The sequence below is a fragment of the Rattus norvegicus genome, chromosome 5 (assembly GCF_036323735.1).
Source record: "Rattus norvegicus strain BN/NHsdMcwi chromosome 5, GRCr8, whole genome shotgun sequence".
NCBI lineage: Eukaryota > Metazoa > Chordata > Mammalia > Rodentia > Muridae > Rattus > Rattus norvegicus.
The window spans coordinates 106,404,578-106,421,894 of NC_086023.1; the positions used below are offsets into that span (position 1 = coordinate 106,404,578).

Below are 17,317 nucleotides of genomic sequence, written 5' to 3' on the forward strand. Positions count from 1 at the left end.
ACTGCCTTGGAACTTGGTATGTAAATGAGACTTGCTTCAAACTTGTGGGAGTCCTCATGCCTCAATCTGCCAAGTACTGGCATTACAGGCATGTGCCGCCACACCCTGATTAAACTCTTAGTATTGAAATGTTCAAAGATGTACACGGTCTCACAGTATAGGCCAGGCTGGCCTCCAATTCACAGAGATTCTCCTGCCTCTGCCTTCCAAGTAGTGTGTGTGCACACTTCTGTATCTAGCTCATAAAGTCTCCTGACACTACAGCTACTTTAGTAAGTTTTAGTTGATGGCCATTCTTTTTTTGCTTTTATGAAAATCCTTATTAACTAGATTAATTTGAAAGTAAAGCAATGTTTATGCTACATGTAAATATTTCAGCAGGCATCTGTAACACGCACACACCCCTAAACTAGGGAATCATCAGGATATTCAGTCTTTGTTCAGAGTTTTAATCATGAAAGTTGTGTCAAAAGTGTGTCTGGAGCAGGGTGTGGTCTCGGGCATCAAGGTAAAGTCAAGTCACGACTTGCTTGGTTGGGACACTTTAGTCTTTAAATTGCAAGCATCCTTTTTTCTCTCACTAGTTTGTTTGTTGGTAGAATTGGATCCATTGTCCTTTAGGTACTAGAGGTTTCCACAGTCCTGATTTGGTTGATTGAAACCTTACAAATTGACATTTGAATCTAGAAACATGGTTAGCTTCAGGGTTTGTTGTGTTTTAATTTTATTCTAAATTTAACATTTTAAATTTTAAATCTAATTCTAAAATTAACTTGGAAAATAGAAAAACTTGGAAATAGAAAAAACTTGGAAATAAAATATTAGACACCAAAATTAACCAGACCCATCTGGAATAAGTACTTTGAGGTTGTAAGCCTTCATGTTGGATTTTACATTTTCACGTTTTGTCTTTGTAAATTTTGCCTTTGTGAGACATCTTTATAGGCCTAGATGACTTAAATTCAGTATGTAGATCACTTTGGCCTCACACTTGAGCACTTCTGTCTCTGCCAGCCACACTCCTAGCTAACAAAGAAAACAAAACATCCATCTTTTAGACGAAAGAGTCTATTGAAATATATATTATCAATTTTGTCCTATAATGATTTAACTTAAACATAATCTAGGCTGTCTCTGTTTTTGTTCATTAAAATGTCTTACCACATATAATAATAGCCCTGAAATAACAATTTTAACAGGATAGTCTCACTGCAGAGTACTGGCAAGCATACAGAGTTAGATAATGCCCACTTTTGTCCATTTTTAAAGGATCATCTAGGAAAGCGGCCCAATCCTCCTCCTGTGTCTGTGCCCTATTTGAGTCCTCTGGTGCTTCGGAAGGAACTGGAATCTTTGCTAGAAAATGAAGGGGATCAGGTTATTCATACATCCTCGTTTATCAATCAACACCCAATCATTTTCTGGAACCTGGTTTGGTATTTCAGACGTTTGGACCTTCCTAGCAACTTGCCAGGACTTATTCTCACCTCTGAACACTGTAATGAAGGTGTGCAGGTGAGTACTGCTTTCTGCACTTCGACTGCACTGCTGAAGGTTGGTGAGGATGAACCTCAACTCCTGAGCTGTAACAGGAGCTCCACAGAGGAGCTAAGACCCCGGAGGGTAGGTAGTGTTTGAGCTCTGAGTCTTCTGTTTCTATTTTGTTTTTCTTAGCTGTGTGTACTCTCCATTTTTAAGGTTTTCCATGCTAAGATAACTGACTTCTGTTTTCAGGCTACCATAGTCATATCCCAGCCAGCAGTGAGGAAAAAATTGGTAGCCAGGAGAGTATCTTATCTCTTAGAGCTCATGGAGTTGCACATAGTCTTTCCACATGTATGTGTCATATGGCCTGGATTTAGGTTGCTCTGTCTAGCTGTGCTGGTGGCTAGAAAAGGAAGCTTTTATCATTAACTATCATATTTTCTCATGAAAAATGCACAGCTATCTTATTGGAAATATTCATAATTTTCAAAAAATATAATTAAAAATTAGGGAAGTATTTGTGTAAGGTAAATTTCTAATTAGTGCTTACACTAAGATCACTGTAGCTGCCTGCCTCCCAAAGTCCATGCTGGGGTCACTCACTGCAGACAAGGAGCTGCCGGCATGCCTCTATTTTATACTACCGAACGTTGGGAGACACCAGACCCGACACACTTGCCACATAACAATCTTTCCTAAAGTATTATAAAGTCTAGTTTGACTTGTTTATTTTAACAAGTAATGAGTTAAAAAAAAAGATACCTCATAAAAGTAACAGATGATGATTTATTGTAATGATGATTACATCATTGTACCTTTGTACTATTTACCAAATTATCCATGCAGTCTTTTAATGTTAGAAAAACCAAACGTATGTGCCAGAAAGCAAGACAGTTTGTCATCAGGCATTAATAAAAATTAAAACTTTTGCTCAGAACTTTGAGCCTATAATTAAAAAAAACACACACACAAGTTTTCTTATTACTGGTAACATTTTATTTGGAAAACTAATTTTATTAATCTCTTTTAGCTTCCTCTATCATCTTTGTCCCAGGACAGCAAACTGGTATATATACAACTGCTATGGGATAATATCAACCTTCATCAGGAGCCAGGAGAGCCTCTGTATGTCTCTTGGAGGAACTTGAGTAAGTAAAAGAAAATTGAAGAAACAACAGGATTGGGCTTGGTAGGACATTTCTTAAATCCTGGGATTCCAGAGGCAGAGGCAGGTGGATCTCTGTGAGTTCTAAGCCAGCCAGGACTCACAACATAGTAAGACACTGTCTTTAAAAAAGACAAAATAGGGGTTGGGGATTTAGCTCAGTGGTAGAGCGCTTGCCTAGGAACCGCAAGGCCCTGGGTTTGGTCCCCAGCTCCGAAAAAAAGAACCAAAAAAAAAAAAAAAAAAAAAAAAAAAAGACAAAATAGTGTCTTTAATCCCAGCACTCTGGAGGCAGAAGCAAGTTCTAGGCCAGCTAAGTCTACAGGGCAAGTTCCAGGACAGTCAGTGCTACAAAAAGAAACTCAGTTTCAGAAAACCAAATAAATGAGTGCATGAACAAACAAACGAAGACAGAACTGTGCTGGCAGGGTTATTCAGCAGATAATGCTCTTGCCATCAAGCCTGTCCATCAGAGTTCAGTCTAGGTATCCACAGGTTGTAAGGAAAGACTCCCCAAACTTGACCTCTGACCTCCAAACATACATGGTCTCCACACATACATGTGTATACACATAGACATACAATCAATCAATCAATAAATAAATATAGTAATCTTTATGCTATCTTTGGCTTTAAGTCTTCTTTCTCAGATGTGGATATAGACTGCTTGTTTTCACTTTAGTTTGGGGTGTGTGTGTGTGTGTGTGTGTGTGTGTGTGTGTGTGTGTGTGTATGTGTCAGTTTGTCTGTCTGGGTGTGTGTATTATTTTTTTTTCCTGTAGTTGGCATTTTAAGTAAAATAATGTCATGGAGGATTATTTTGATAGTCATGTCTTTCTGGGTTCTAAATGCCTCTTGTGCTTAGATATCTATTTCCCTACATTTTAGGAAGTACTCAGCAAGGACTTTGCTCTGCTGAGCCATCTTGATGGCTCTATCTAGCTGTCTGTCTGTCTGTCTATCCATCCATCTATCCTTTATTGGTATCTGAATATATCTTTTCTTCAACCTGTCCCCTTTTCCATATTCTCGATATTCTTTCTTCTTTAAAGATTTACTTATTATATATGAGTACACTGTGCCTGTCTTCAGACACACCAGAAGAGGGCATCTGATCCCATTACAGATGGTTGTGAGCCACCATGTGGTTGCTGGGATTTGAACTCAGGTTCTCTGGAAGAGCAGTAGTGCTTTTAACCACTGAGCCTGAGCCATCTCTCCAGTCCAATGTTCTTTCTTCTATTGGCTCCTCCTCTACTAACAGGATGTTTTCTTTTGTGTTTGTCATCTGACCGAGTTCATTTCTATTGTTGCTAGTTTTGTTTTGGTCTTTTAATCTCAATTTCTCATCCATGTTGACAACTTTTTCATCTATATTGCTGACATTTTTATCTATGTCTAAACATTATTTTCTGGGGCTGGAGAGATGGCTCAGTGGTTAAGAGCACTGACTGCTCTTCCGAGGTTGTGAGTTCAAATCCCAGCAACCACATGGTGGCTCCCAATCATCTGTAATGGGATCTGATGCCCTCTTCTGGTGTGTCTGAAGACAGTTACACTATACTCACATACATAAAATAAATTAATTCCTTTTCTAAGAAATAAGTAAAGAAAGAAAGAAAGAAAGATAGACAGACAGACAGACAGACAGACAGACAGGCAGACAGACAGACAGACAGACAGACAGACAGACAGACAGACAGATAAATGACTGGTAGCTGGGCAGTGGTAGCTAGTGCACATCTTAATCCCAGCCCTTGAGAGGCAGAGGCAGGTGGGTCTCTTGAGTTCAAGATCAGCCTGATCTATGGATTAGGTATCAGGATAGCCAGGGATATACAGAGAAACCCTGTCTTGAGAGAAAAAAAAAAGGAAGAAAGAAAAGGATGAATAAAAAGATGGTTCAGGGGGCTGGAGAGATGGCTCAGCGGTTAAGAGCTCTGACTGCTCTTCCAGAGGTCCTGAGTTCAATTCCCAGCAACCACATGGTGGCTCACAACCAGCTGTAATGAGATCAGATGCCCTCTTCCGGTGCGTCTGAAGACAGCTACAGTGTACTTATATACAATAAATAAATAAATCTTTAAAATAAATAAAAAAAAAAGAAAGAAAGATGGTTCAGCTCTTGGCACCTGCTTCCAGCCTAACTACACAAGATGGGAGGAGAGAACCAACTTCTGAAAGGTGTCCTCTAACCTCCACGTATGTGTGTGCATTTATGAATACACATATACAGAAATAAGAAAACTTTAAAGATGAATTGCTTGGTTTAGTGATTGTAGCTCAGTAAAGGTGTAAGAACTGGAGGGGCTAGAGTGACGTCATGAGTGCTTGCTGCTCATTCAGAGGACTGCAGTTCGGCACCCACACGAAGTGGGCAGTCAGTGCCGCTCATAGCCACCTGTACTCCAGTTCCAGGGGATCCTGGACACTGTTTTCTGGGTATGAGGGCACCTTGGTCCCACCACAGTTTCTGAAATATAGTATGATACCCCAGCCTCTGGGAAGAAACTGTAAAGGGAAGAAGGTTATCCTATTTGAAAAGAACAGAGAATGTGTTTTATAAGCGCACTGTCACATGATTTTACTGGAGGTGATATTGAGTAGACAGTGAGAGGTGACATAGCTCTGGAAACCTGCTCTCCATGTATGGCTCTTTAGATTCTGAGAAGAAGCTGTCCCTTCTGTCAGAGGAGCAGCAGGCAGCCAGCGCGTTAGTGGAGACGATCCGGCAGAGTATTCAGCAGAATGATGTTCTGAAGCCCATCAACCTGCTTTCCCAGCAAATGAAGCCAGACACCAAAAGACAAAGGTAATGATTTCACTATCTTTTACTTGATTCCACTTGATTTAACATGTTATGATATATGGGTTTTTTAACATTTTATTTTAGTTTTTGTGAATTTTACATTATATGCCTCAAACCCACTCATCTCCCTGTCCCTTTTTACCTGCCTTCCACCCTTGCAACCTCCCTACCAAAAGGGGGGGAAATCTCATTATAGATGCTGTACAGCGTGACAATGTACAGTATGTGCCCCACAGTATACCCTTTTGTCCACATTTCTTTACTTGCAAATGATCATTACAATGAGCAATTGGTCTGGTTCCAGACCTCTGGCTCCTGGTCCTCTATTAATACCAAATCCTCATCAGGACTCCATGCAGATTGGTTGTTGCTCTGTGTCATAAAGGTCCTGCAGCTTTGAATCTGCAGGACTGGTCCCTTTATGTGCTATAGCAGTTCATAGATGGGGGCATTGTTGGGATGTTCCAACTCAAAAGTCCTAGATTTATACCTGGGTGGTAGCTGAGATGATCAGCTGGCCAGCTCTCCAGTACCCACCCCACTGGGGCAAGTTCCCCAGCACTGGCCTGGCTAGCTCACCCAAGGCAACAGCCAACGAGGGGCAGATCCAGAGAGCTGGCTCTCATACCCTTGGAGCTGGCTCACCCATACCCATACCAGCAGGGCCAGCTCTCCTGCCTGCTGTAGGTGGCAAAGAACGATGGGGTGGCATCTCATTCTTACCATTGCATGGCATACAAGTATCAGGGCTAGCTCTTGCTCACACATTTGGGTCCCACCTGCAACCTCCATAACGAGGGCCAGCCTATCGCTTGTTGCCTGATTGTCTCTGGCCTGCCAGCTGCCCAAGTAATGATGCAGAGACCTTTTATTAATTATGAAAGCTGTCCTTAGCTTGGGCTTGTTCTCAACTAGCTCCTAGACTTACATTGAGCCATTTATACTAATCTACATTCTATTACATAGCTGGTTACCTCCTGAGTACCAAGACTTGATTCTTCCTCTGAGTTTGGCTGGTGAATCTCTCTCCTTATGCTTTCCCAGAGTTCCTATCTCTTCTCCAAAATAATGCCTATCCTTTCCTGCCTTGCTGGAAGCCATTAACTCTTTATTAAAGCAATCAGAAGGTTTGGAGATGCTTATAAAACACTGAGATAGGTGAAGCTTCATACACAGTGCATAAGAGATCCTAGCAGGTACCAGGAAGGGGTTCTCTTGGGTTTGCTTTGCCTGCCCAGGCCACACGAGCTTGTATATTATATGTAATACCCCCAGTCATAAAAGAAACGGGTGCTACTCAAATATATGCCTTCATATCTCATCACAAATGTACAATGAGCCAAAGAGGTTAAATCATAGATGATGATGGTATGTGGTATATATTTGGAAATGTTCTCCTCTTCACTGGAGATCTGTTAATTTCTAAAGTTTTATATACATAAGTATCTATGTGCCATCCTGTGATGACTTCATACATTTTTCTTGTTGAGTAAAAAGATTATGAGATTGGAAGTAGAATTGGTTAAGGAAAGAGATGGAAATAATAAAAACTCAGATGTGAGTCTCCTCCTAACCTTTTGTTGGGACCTATACATATTCCACTCTTGACTAAGTGAATTTTACTGTGCAAGCTTTGGAAGTGGAGCATAATTATATCAAACATTATGAATTTCCCCAGAGGCCTATTTTTCCTTTTTTGGAGATAAGGTCTCCCAGTGTAGCCTTGACTGGTCTGGAACTCAGTGTGTAGATCAGGTTGTCCTTGAACTCATAGATATCACCTGTATCTGCCTCCAGAGTGCTGAGATCAGTGGTATGCGCCACCGCACACCAATTCCCAGACTCCTTTTGGGGACTTCTTACTTATAGCCCCTTAGATGATGACCTCAAAAGTAAGAGAACAAGAATTCACACTGGTGGGGTTGGGGATTTAGCTCAGTGGTAGAGTGCTTGCCTAGCAAGCGCAAGGCCCTGGGTTCGGTCCCCAGCTCCGGAAAAAAAAAAAAAAAAAAGAATTCACACTGGTACCTGATGGTGTACTTATTTAGCATCTAACTGTTGAAGTTGAGATGATTTTTAAGTCTCAGGAGTAACTTGCATTTGTAGTTTGCATGCTAAAAAGGGTTTGAATGTCATTTACTGTTTCTGAAGCTTCTAAAGAAAGCTTCATATGAGGCATAATTACAATTTGCATTGCTCCCAAGTTTCTTTGCTTTTTGATACAGGTGAAGTCTTTATCACCCAAGTGCTGGAATTACAGGCATGAGCCACCAGGACAGCTTGCAAGTCCACCTCATCATTCTTTTTAATGTTTGTCTTGGTAGCTAAGGGTTAGACTCTGGCTCTTGTGCTTGGTGGAAAAACACAGTGCCACTGTGTCACAGCCCTCGAGCAATAGTACTGGTGTTCAAACCCAGAGAAGGCCTTGTACATGTTCAGCCAGGGCTGTGTGATGGAAACACACCTCCCAACCCCCTTACCTTTTTTAAGTTTAAAATTTGAATCAGAGGCTCACAGGGTACTTTTTATAATGTAAAGTTTAGTGTACCATTCAACTGCTTTCCTCAAAGATACCTCCCGTACCTGAGGTGTTACATGAAAGCAGGAAATAATTACATAGCTATTAGCTAAGTATGCAGTTGAATGTATTTTTACTGTACCCTGCCAGGTGTACTGCTTCCTATCTGTGGTCTCAGCACTTAGGCAAGACAGGAAGATGGCCAAGAGTTTGAGGTCAGTCTTAACCAGTGAGTTCCAAGCTACCCTGGACTAGAATGACCCTCTGTCATGATGAAGCCCCCAAATCAACATTCCTTCTGTATGCATTTTGTTGTTCTGCTGACTACTTCAGAATCTTTTTTTTTTTTAATAGGAGTTTATACAGAGAAATCCTTTTCTTATCATTAGTGTCTCTTGGGAGAGAAAACATTGATATTGGTAAGTTAATGGGGGATCAATAAAAATTTTAGTTTATTTTCGAAGTTAAGAGATTATTTTTGTTTTGTTTTGTTTTGTTTTTTAATGGAGCTGGTGGGAGTGTTAGATCACATGCCTAGCATACAGGGACATGAGCTCATTCATCAGCATTAAAAAAAAAGGGAAGAAATCGTGGTATTATTAAGTAGTTGCCTTTAAAAAGGTTGCAGTGTGATTGGACAGCTTTCTACACCTGCTGTCATGTCATATGCCTTTGTACCATTGTGAACTGTCCCACTGGAATTGTAAGCTAAAATAAAGCCTTTCTTTAAAGAGAAAAGCAAAACAGATTACTGCTTTTAGCTGGGCCCAGTGCACATGCCTATATTCTCAGCACCTGGGGCTAAGATTGGAGGACCACAGTTGGAGGGCAGTGGGGGTGGGAGGATTTATTCTAGTAAGACTGCCTTAAGATAAGACAGAGGGGAGATGGCTTATTGGAGTTCCATCCCCAGTATCCACATGATGGAGCTAGAGAACTGAGTCCTTCAGATTGTCCTCTGATCTCCACACTATGCTGTGGCCCTGTATTGCCTACTCCACTCTACCCTAAAAATTTCTATTTAAATAGATAATAAATAATCAGTACTTATAAATAAGCAATGTAATCTGTGTCACATGATTCAGTATAATTTTTAAAGTACATAGCTTTTGTTTAACTAACAAATTACAATTGCATTTTTGAAAATGTCTTTCAGAGGCTTTTGACAATGAATATGGACTCGCATATAGAAGTCTGTCTTCAGAGATTCTTGAAAAGTTACAGAAAATCGATGCCCCACCCAGTATCAGTGTGGAGTGGTGCAGGAAGTGTTTTGGAGCACCTCTCATTTAAATAAGATTCATTCAAATTTTGGTAGAGTATTGGGGAAATAGACCTGTCGGGAAACTGTTCTTCCCAAATCATAACTTGGTGAAAGCTGAGGATGAAATACAAATGAACTGTATTTCATACTGAATCTCTCAGAATGTAAAACACCACTCAGTTCCCCAAGGCTTATTGATGTTGGAGATTCCTGACCTATTTCCCTGCCTCTGCTGAAAACGCATAGTATGTGTAAAAAAAAAAATGAAATTTTCATCTTTCTATATAATTTGCTTTTATTGAAACTGTCCAGCTAGGGAATGGCAAATCAAATTTGCCTAACCGAAAGACATGCTATATTTCACTTACAAGAGTAGCTGTGTATGATTGTATGTGTGAGGCTATGTAGTCAATTTATGTGTATGTGTGTCTATTTATTACAATACTGAGGTTGCATGTTGCAGCAGTTTTCTGAAGGAGGCCTCGTTGCCCCGTCAGTGACTACTACACTTGTTTGTAGTCAGCAGTTCCAAAAACATTTAGGTCTTTCTTAACAACTGCCTTCCCTGTGACATATCTTTGCCTTTTAAATTATGTACTATCTTGCTTAATAGGTTATATCTTAGATATCCAGGTGCTCCTTTCCATCTTCTTCCAATACTAAGTTAATCTGCAATGCTTTCATTGGAATCCAATAGGTAAAATGAAATTAATTTTTGTTACCTAACAAAATTATCCAGAACATGTTTTAAAATGCTAATGAATAGTCTTTGACCCCAAAATCCTTATTCAGGCAGGCCACTTGTTGGTGTTGTTTACTTTTTTATAATCCTGGTTTCATGGGAGACAGAGGCAGGAGGATCTCAAGTTCAAGGCCAGCCTGAACAACCTTTAGTGAGCCCTGTCTCAAAAACTTGAAAGGAGATCTAGGAATGTAGCTCACTAGTAGAGCACTTGCCTAGCATACATGAGGTTCTAGGTTCAGTTCCTAGTACCACAAAATAAGTAAGTAAGTAAATAAATACATAGATAAAACCTGTGGGATGGAGAATTTGCACTGCACATAAAAGTTTTATTCTTGTACAATATTTTGATTTATATGCTTGTGAATAAAAGTGTGTATTTGTAAATACTGTTTTTTTAGGTTGAATCAATTAAGTCTAAAAACTTTAAAGCTTATTGAGCTCATTGGCAGGTTTAAGGAAATCATGACCTCACATGCCCCACCTTGACATAAATTGTGCTTTTTGTTAAAACATCCATTTAAGAACAGCAAGTTTGCCTTAGCTGTCTGTGTGGTTTAGAAAACCAGTGGCTATGTGTGCACTTATAATAATAGTGCAGATGACTAAACCGGTTGACAGACTTACCTCAACATGGTACACGCTAATAGCATGAATCTCTTCAATGTGGTGGGAACTTTTTAAAATTATGTACCAACATTTCAATGTTAACATTAAAAGTTGTTAATCTGACTTTGCAGATTCTAGTCTGAATTTGAGTGTTAAAAGTTTTATCAGAGTTTTGTAAAGGCTTTCTTACATTTAAATTGGATCTTTTACAGTTTCAAATATATATATTTTTTACAGCTTATACCTTAACATTTATTGACCCAACAAATTTTGAAATTATCTTACATATATAAAATTAAAGTTGAATAAAAAGAAAAACCTCAAGTTTGGTGTGTCTGTTCAATTTCTAAAGCTGCTGCAATATCCAGGATTTACTATTCCATTTTCTGTTTGAGGGGTTTTTTTTCTGCTCTGTGAAACTTGACTTGCTACTTGTTGAAAGTACTTTACTTACCAAATTTATGAGATAGTTACATACTTAAAATATGAAGTTACACCTTTTGTTATCTTTTTAGAAACTTCAATTTTGCTACCATTTAGATTCATGAGAACCACTTTCTGGTGTTCCTTTGTTTTTTGATTTCTGTGTATCCCTGGCTATCCTGGAACTTGGTTGGCTCTGTGGATTAGGGTGACCTCAAGCTCACAGAGATCTGCCTGCTTACCTGTGCTTGGATTTAAAGGTGTATACCACCACTACCCGGCTTTGTTCATTTTTTTTTTTAAGTGCTTTCTCTAGTACCTTTGTAGAGATAGAGAGGTACTAATCACATTTATAGTACAGTCTGGATTTAATAGCTTACAGCTAAATCCAGGAATTTAAGGATTCAGAATTTGAGGCCAGCTTGGGCTATAGGAGACTTTAAAAAAAAAAAAAAAAAAGTACAAAGTGGCTATTAGCCATAAAATACAGGGTAACCACAGACCCAGAGAAGCTAATTAACAGGAGGCCCCAAGGGAGAATGCTTGAATCTCCCTCTGAAGGAAAAATAAAACAGACATCAGAAGAGGAGGAAGGGGGAATAGTGGAACAGGAGTGGGGATCCTGTGTGTGTGTGTAAAAACGGGGGCATCTCCCAGTTTATGGGGACTCCTAGCACCTGGGGGATATGGAGACTGAAGTGGCCTCCTATAGCCAGCCAGGTGGGACTTCCAATGGAGGGAGAGGTCATGAACCCAACCAAAAAACTTTCAATCCAAAGTTTATCCTGCCTACAAGATGTACAAGGAAAAGACAACAGAGATTGAGGGAAGGGTTTATCAATGACTGGCCCAAGACTGACAGGTTTAGGAATTCTGATATTCACAGCCAAAGTTAACCAGCTTCCAGAATTACAATGTACTTGAACATTGATCAATACCACCTGGGACTTAATACTAGTTTCAGAGATCAGTTAAATCTTGGCATATGACATAAGACAGAATTACAGGCAACTACCAAAAGTGATCCGAAGCACCTGGAATGTTTTACAAACTAAAGGCTTTCATTTGAGTACAGGTAATTTGTATTGTAAAACCTGTGCATTAAAACAAGAGGTTGCCTTGTTCTGGTAGGGTCATAACCTGTGAATGGTGTCCTAACACCCAAGTATGAATTAACTCTTTAACTAGAAAAAAAATCTTATTAAGTTACTAGATTAGAATTCCTGGGGCTGGGGATTTAGCTCAGTGGTAGAGCGCTTACCTAGGAAGCGCAAGGCCCTGGGTTCGGTCCCCAGCTCCGAAAAAAAAGAACCAAAAAAAAAAAAAAAAATCCTAAACCTGTCAGGCAATTTTAGAACACACCTTTAATCCCAGTACATGGGAGGCAGAGTCCAGATATGAGTTGCAGCAGGTGTGATGGTCTACAGAGTGAATTCCATAACCAAAGTTAGACAAAAGAAACCCTGCCTTTAACTCCTCACCCCAAAACAAAATCCAGAGCAGGTCCTTGGAAGGGTATTTGCCATTTTACTGTTTGCAGTACACCTATGATCAACAGTCATGTGTAACAAAAATAAGATGGAGAAAGTAACTTGTTTCACAGCTTCTAACTTGTGAAACACAACCTAAACTACCTTCACCTAAGAGGGTGCATACAAATCAGTGGCAGTGACTGGGAAAGAATGACTGAGGCCTAGGCTTAATTCCTGCCATTACCATTCACCAAGAATGCAACCTACTAGGCCATTGCCACTGTAGAAATTAGGGTACATTAGGGGTAGCAGTGGATGGGTGATTCCTTTGGGACTAGTTATCTTTAGTAAAGGCCTTTAAAAGCTGTGTTTCTTTATTAACCTTAACGTTATCGATTTAAGGCCTCTTCTACGCCATCCTACTTTTTAACGGTCTCCAAATGTACTCATTTACTTTGGGGTAGAGGCTAGATGCACATAATTTGAAAAGAATCCCTTGCCCCATATTCTAGGGATATTTGTATATCCTATATATTTGTATTCCTTTTTCTATGACTCATTTCTTTTCCTTCATTTATGTAGTTACATTATTAATAAAAGCCAGTAAAAGAGATTCAAGGTCTCATTATTTATTTGTTACTCTTTAAAGACTTATTTTTGACTGGACTCAGATTTAGAAGTAGAAGCTCTCAGCGAAGACAGCCTACGTCTCTTGGCAATCTGTTCCTGGCGCTTCTCTTTGGCTTCCTTCATTCTCTTGGCCAAAAGTTTAGCATATTCTGCAGCCTCCTCCTTGTTTTTCTTAGTGCGTTGCTTCTTCAGAGCAATACGTCGGCGTTTGTGTTGCAGGACACGGGGAGTAACAAGACGCTGAATCTTGGGCGCTTTGGTCCTGGGCTTCTTACCTAAAAATCCAGATGAGTAATCACTTAACATCCACCATGCTGGATGGCGATGCCCAGTGTATAACACACGCCTAGCACACCCAAGCCCAACTCAGTCCCCACCATCTACCCAAGGCCAGTGCTGTCCCCCAAACATAAGTATTACTCTGGCCCCATGGTCTGCATTGTTATAACCCCACCGTATTTTCAACTTCTCATTTATGTTTTAATCCTATTTTCAGTCCGTGCCTACTATTAGAAATTAACGGTATGTTATAAATTATTCATTTTAGCCTTTTGGATTTACACTCCTTACCCCACATTACAGGCCTCTCTAGAAACAGAACCCTGCTATCATCTCAGCTCAGACCCTTGTAAAATAAGCTGGATAGCCAAGTTCTGCTACAGTTCAGCCACTCTGAACTGCTCATGAGGGGATGATGGACCATTTTTAAACCTTTTGTCAACTAAGTTACACATTCTCTCTAATAGCACACTCTTAATACAAGTCAACAGTCCTGAGTTATTTGTATTAATATACATGCTATGCTTCCTACTGAAGCATTAACATTATGAGGGCTGGAGAGGTGGCTCAGCGGTTAAGAGCAGACTGTTCTTCCTGCTCTTCCAGAGGACCACAGTTCAATTCCTAGCAACTACATGGTGGATCACAACCATCTATAATGGAATCCAATGCCCTTTTCTGGTGTTAGAAGGCGCAACAGTGTACTCATATACATAAAAGCTTTAAAAAGTATGTATTTGTTCATACATTTCCCTTTAAAATGGGTGTTTCTCCTGATTTTCACAATCTATGTCCCAGAGATGAAAAATATGTGGAGCCATTCATTAGTAAATTAAAGTGGTTCTTCTGTAATCCAAAGCACCAACTTAGAGCCTGGTCCCTCCAAAATGTTGTCTCCTGCAAGTTGTCCTTTAACCCCCCCAACATACACACAAAGTGCTTTAAAAGTTTTTCATGTTAAAATGAGAATACTTTTGTAAAAAATCCTTGTCGCTCCTAATGCCGAAGCCATGAATTTAGCTGTGTGGCAAGCACAGCTGCAGCAATAGCACAAAGGCCCAAATCCCTGTTACCTTCTTTGTTTAAGGGCTTTCTGACAACATACTGGCGGACATCATCTTCTTTGGAGAGATTAAAAAGCTTTCGGATTCTACTAGCTCTTTTAGGTCCCAACCGACGAGGCACAGTGGTATCTGTCAGTCCTGGAATATCCTTCTCTCCTTGAAGAAACAATCGGAATTAAGACATCAAATCTGTCCCACTTTGGTCAATGCCCCACTACCTAGGAGGCAGAACCTTGTGTCCAGGACAACCAATTTCAACTAATAAACTCCAACAAAAGCCTTACCTTTTTTTACAATAACCAAGTTGAGAACACTCAGGTTGGCATCCACAATGCATCCTCGGACAGACTTGCGCTTCCTCTCTCCAGTTCTCCTAGGTCTATAACAAGAATGCCCCTTACTCAAAAGCAGGCGCACTCTGCCATGGGTCAAAACGCCTTGCTTCATGGGAAAACCTTGTTTGTCATTCCCACCGCTGATCCGGACCACATAACCCTGCATCGAACATAAAACGGTACATTTACCAGTTCTGTTCCAAAGTGTGGTTCTTAACTTCTTGTGTGCAACCCCATTAGGAAGAACAACTGAGTTCAACTTCAGCCACTCACTTTTTTGTCTCCGTTTCCAACTAAGGTCAACAAGCAATCTCTCCATTTCAACTTCTACTCCTAACTACCCAGGTCTTACTACAACACGCAAGACTTAAGGCCTTGAATTATAACAAGCAAGAGAGACTCCTCTTGGCACGTTTCCCCAAATTTGATTCTAGCAATGAAACTTAACCAAACCCAACAGCACTTGCTGTGACGAGTTGGGGTAATGATGCCAAAAACTTTACCTTCCACTCTTCACCAAGAGCATCAGCAGCTACTTCTGTGGCCATGCGCTTCTCATAGAACGTACGAAGCTTGCGTTCGTCATCCACTTCTATGAGTTTCTGACAGCCAGTGGCAGGGAAGGAGATATTCAGCTAGGATTTTAAAGGGGGCAAAAGAAGACGACTTTAGGCACCTACACAACTTCAACAATTCACGTGCGCAGAACGTTTTGAGCAGCTCCCACACACAGCAGAAAACCCACGACTCGGACTCGCAGGCCCTGCAAAGTGCCACACGTCAATGGAACATTTTGCCAAAGCTCTGTAGAATGCTATGAGGACGTCAGAGCATTCACCCTCGCGATCTCGGATAGCAGAGTGTCCAGGAGGGGTCAAATGCCGCGGGACACCCGCTGCAAGTGGGGCTTCAGGCCCGCATGTGCCCGGTCGGGTACCGGGCGCCGCCATTGCTCTACGTCCGCTGTCGCGGCGTTGCAATCGCCCGCCATCCGCTCTCCCAAAGGGTCCCAAGGCCCTAAAAGCAAGCTTCCTCCTGCCTCAGACCCTTCCCCGCTTAGTCCGGGTTTTGTGAAAGCCTGGGGCTGAGGCAGTCCCGCGTTCTGGGACTCGAACTGCTTCACTCAGTCCCAGTCAGGGACGCCTACCTTCATCTTGACACAGCCGACCGCCTAGGAGGCGTCACGAAAAAGAGGCCCGACTTCCGCTTAGCCCAGGTCACATAGCACTCTAAGTTCTCGCGAGAATAGCCCGAGCTGGAGCCGGCGGAAGTGAGTTGAGGTGGGTGGTACTTCCGGGGGCGGTACTAGCCGGAATAATGTGAGGCTGGTTTGTAGTGAGGTGTTGGTTGGTATTCTGGATGTTCCCGGTGACAGGGCAACTTGTTTATCACGAATGTTAGCCGCTTCTTAGCTAATTTTTCCCGTTTCCGACCAGACTGGTCCACTGAGGAGCCGAATCCCCGTTTCCGACCATGGTTTTTAGTAGTACCTAAATGGAAAAGCTCGATCAGAATTGTCGCCCGGGCTGGCCTGTCCCTCATCTCTGCGGAAGATTTCCAGTTCAGGATCTTGTCCTGGTCCCAGCGGTTGACGGGAGAAATCTTGAAAGCCAGGCTTTGTTCTGCATCGATCAGAGTGACTCCTATAGTCGCCGGACCGCAGAAGACAAGCAGTCCAGCCGATCCATCACGTCTACCTGGCACAGACAACTATCAGATGCCTCAGTCTTGAGCCTTTCGGCTTTCTGTTTTCTTCTGCCAAAACTTTCTGCTTTGTAGGTGGGGTGAGGGTGACAACTCAGATCGGAGATTGAACCTAGTCTCCCGAGTGTCACTGTCATCTTCAGCTCTTTTTCAAAACAACACCATTTCTGTGCTTCTCTTGTTTACTGCAGTTACATGCTGTTCTGTCCGAACTCAATTTTTGAGACTAAGTGTCTTTGTATAACTCTGGCTGTTCTGAAATTCCCTATGCACACCATACTGGTCTGCTTACTACTGTCACCCATTTCTGACAATGAAATATTGATTAAGCCCATCATGCGATGGAATCAAATGGGAGTTGCCTTTTTATAACTGGCTGGTTTCATTAAATGTAGTCTTTAAGGTTTATATTTTATTGTATGATGGAATTTTCTTTTAAAGGCAGTGTGTGTGTGTGTGTGTGTGTGTGTTCACATTTTTGTGTACTGATTCTTTTGATGAACATTCAAGTTGCGTACACAACATCCTTGAGTATGAATGCCTCAAGCCCTTTAGACATTAGAAGGTGTCTGATCCCTTTGAACTGGAGTTACAAATGGTTGTCAGCTGCCATGAAGGTTCTGGGAATTGAATACTGGTCCTCCGTTAGAGTGGCTACTAGTCTTAACCACTGAGATGTCTCTCTAGACCCTGTTACCTATTATTTTTAAATTTTGGATTGTTAGACCTGCCATTAGTGACTGCCTCTAACCCCTGCGCTATGGAAACAGAAAGACAATTTGCTACAAGTTCTTGGCAGTTAGGTCTATATAGTAAAT

At 41.2% G+C, this 17,317-nt stretch overlaps 2 protein-coding genes across 4 annotated transcripts in view; one reads left to right on the forward strand and one right to left on the reverse strand.

Annotated features, from left to right (window-relative positions):
- Dennd4c (DENN domain containing 4C) overlaps nt 1–16,907 on the forward strand; it is a 104,543-nt gene extending 87,636 nt beyond the window's left edge. For 2 of the 3 annotated variants that reach the window (XM_039111089.2, XM_039111090.2), the window contains 5 exons: nt 1,270–1,515; nt 2,516–2,633; nt 5,312–5,462; nt 8,332–8,396; nt 9,134–16,907. In XM_039111089.2, the coding sequence (XP_038967017.1) occupies nt 1,270–1,515; nt 2,516–2,633; nt 5,312–5,462; nt 8,332–8,396; nt 9,134–9,270 (717 nt within the window). In that variant the 3' untranslated portion in view covers nt 9,271–16,907. The remainder of the gene's footprint in view (nt 1–1,269; nt 1,516–2,515; nt 2,634–5,311; nt 5,463–8,331; nt 8,397–9,133) is intronic. The other variant, NM_001427785.1, reaches the window with a different exon arrangement.
- On the reverse strand, nt 13,103–15,963 carry Rps6 (ribosomal protein S6). The gene is given in 5 exon segments (NM_017160.1): nt 13,103–13,392; nt 14,470–14,616; nt 14,745–14,955; nt 15,299–15,430; nt 15,943–15,963. Coding segments are annotated over 5 exon segments (750 nt in total). The 5' UTR covers nt 15,949–15,963; the 3' UTR covers nt 13,103–13,138.
- Nucleotides 16,908–17,317: the final 410 nt, after the last annotated feature.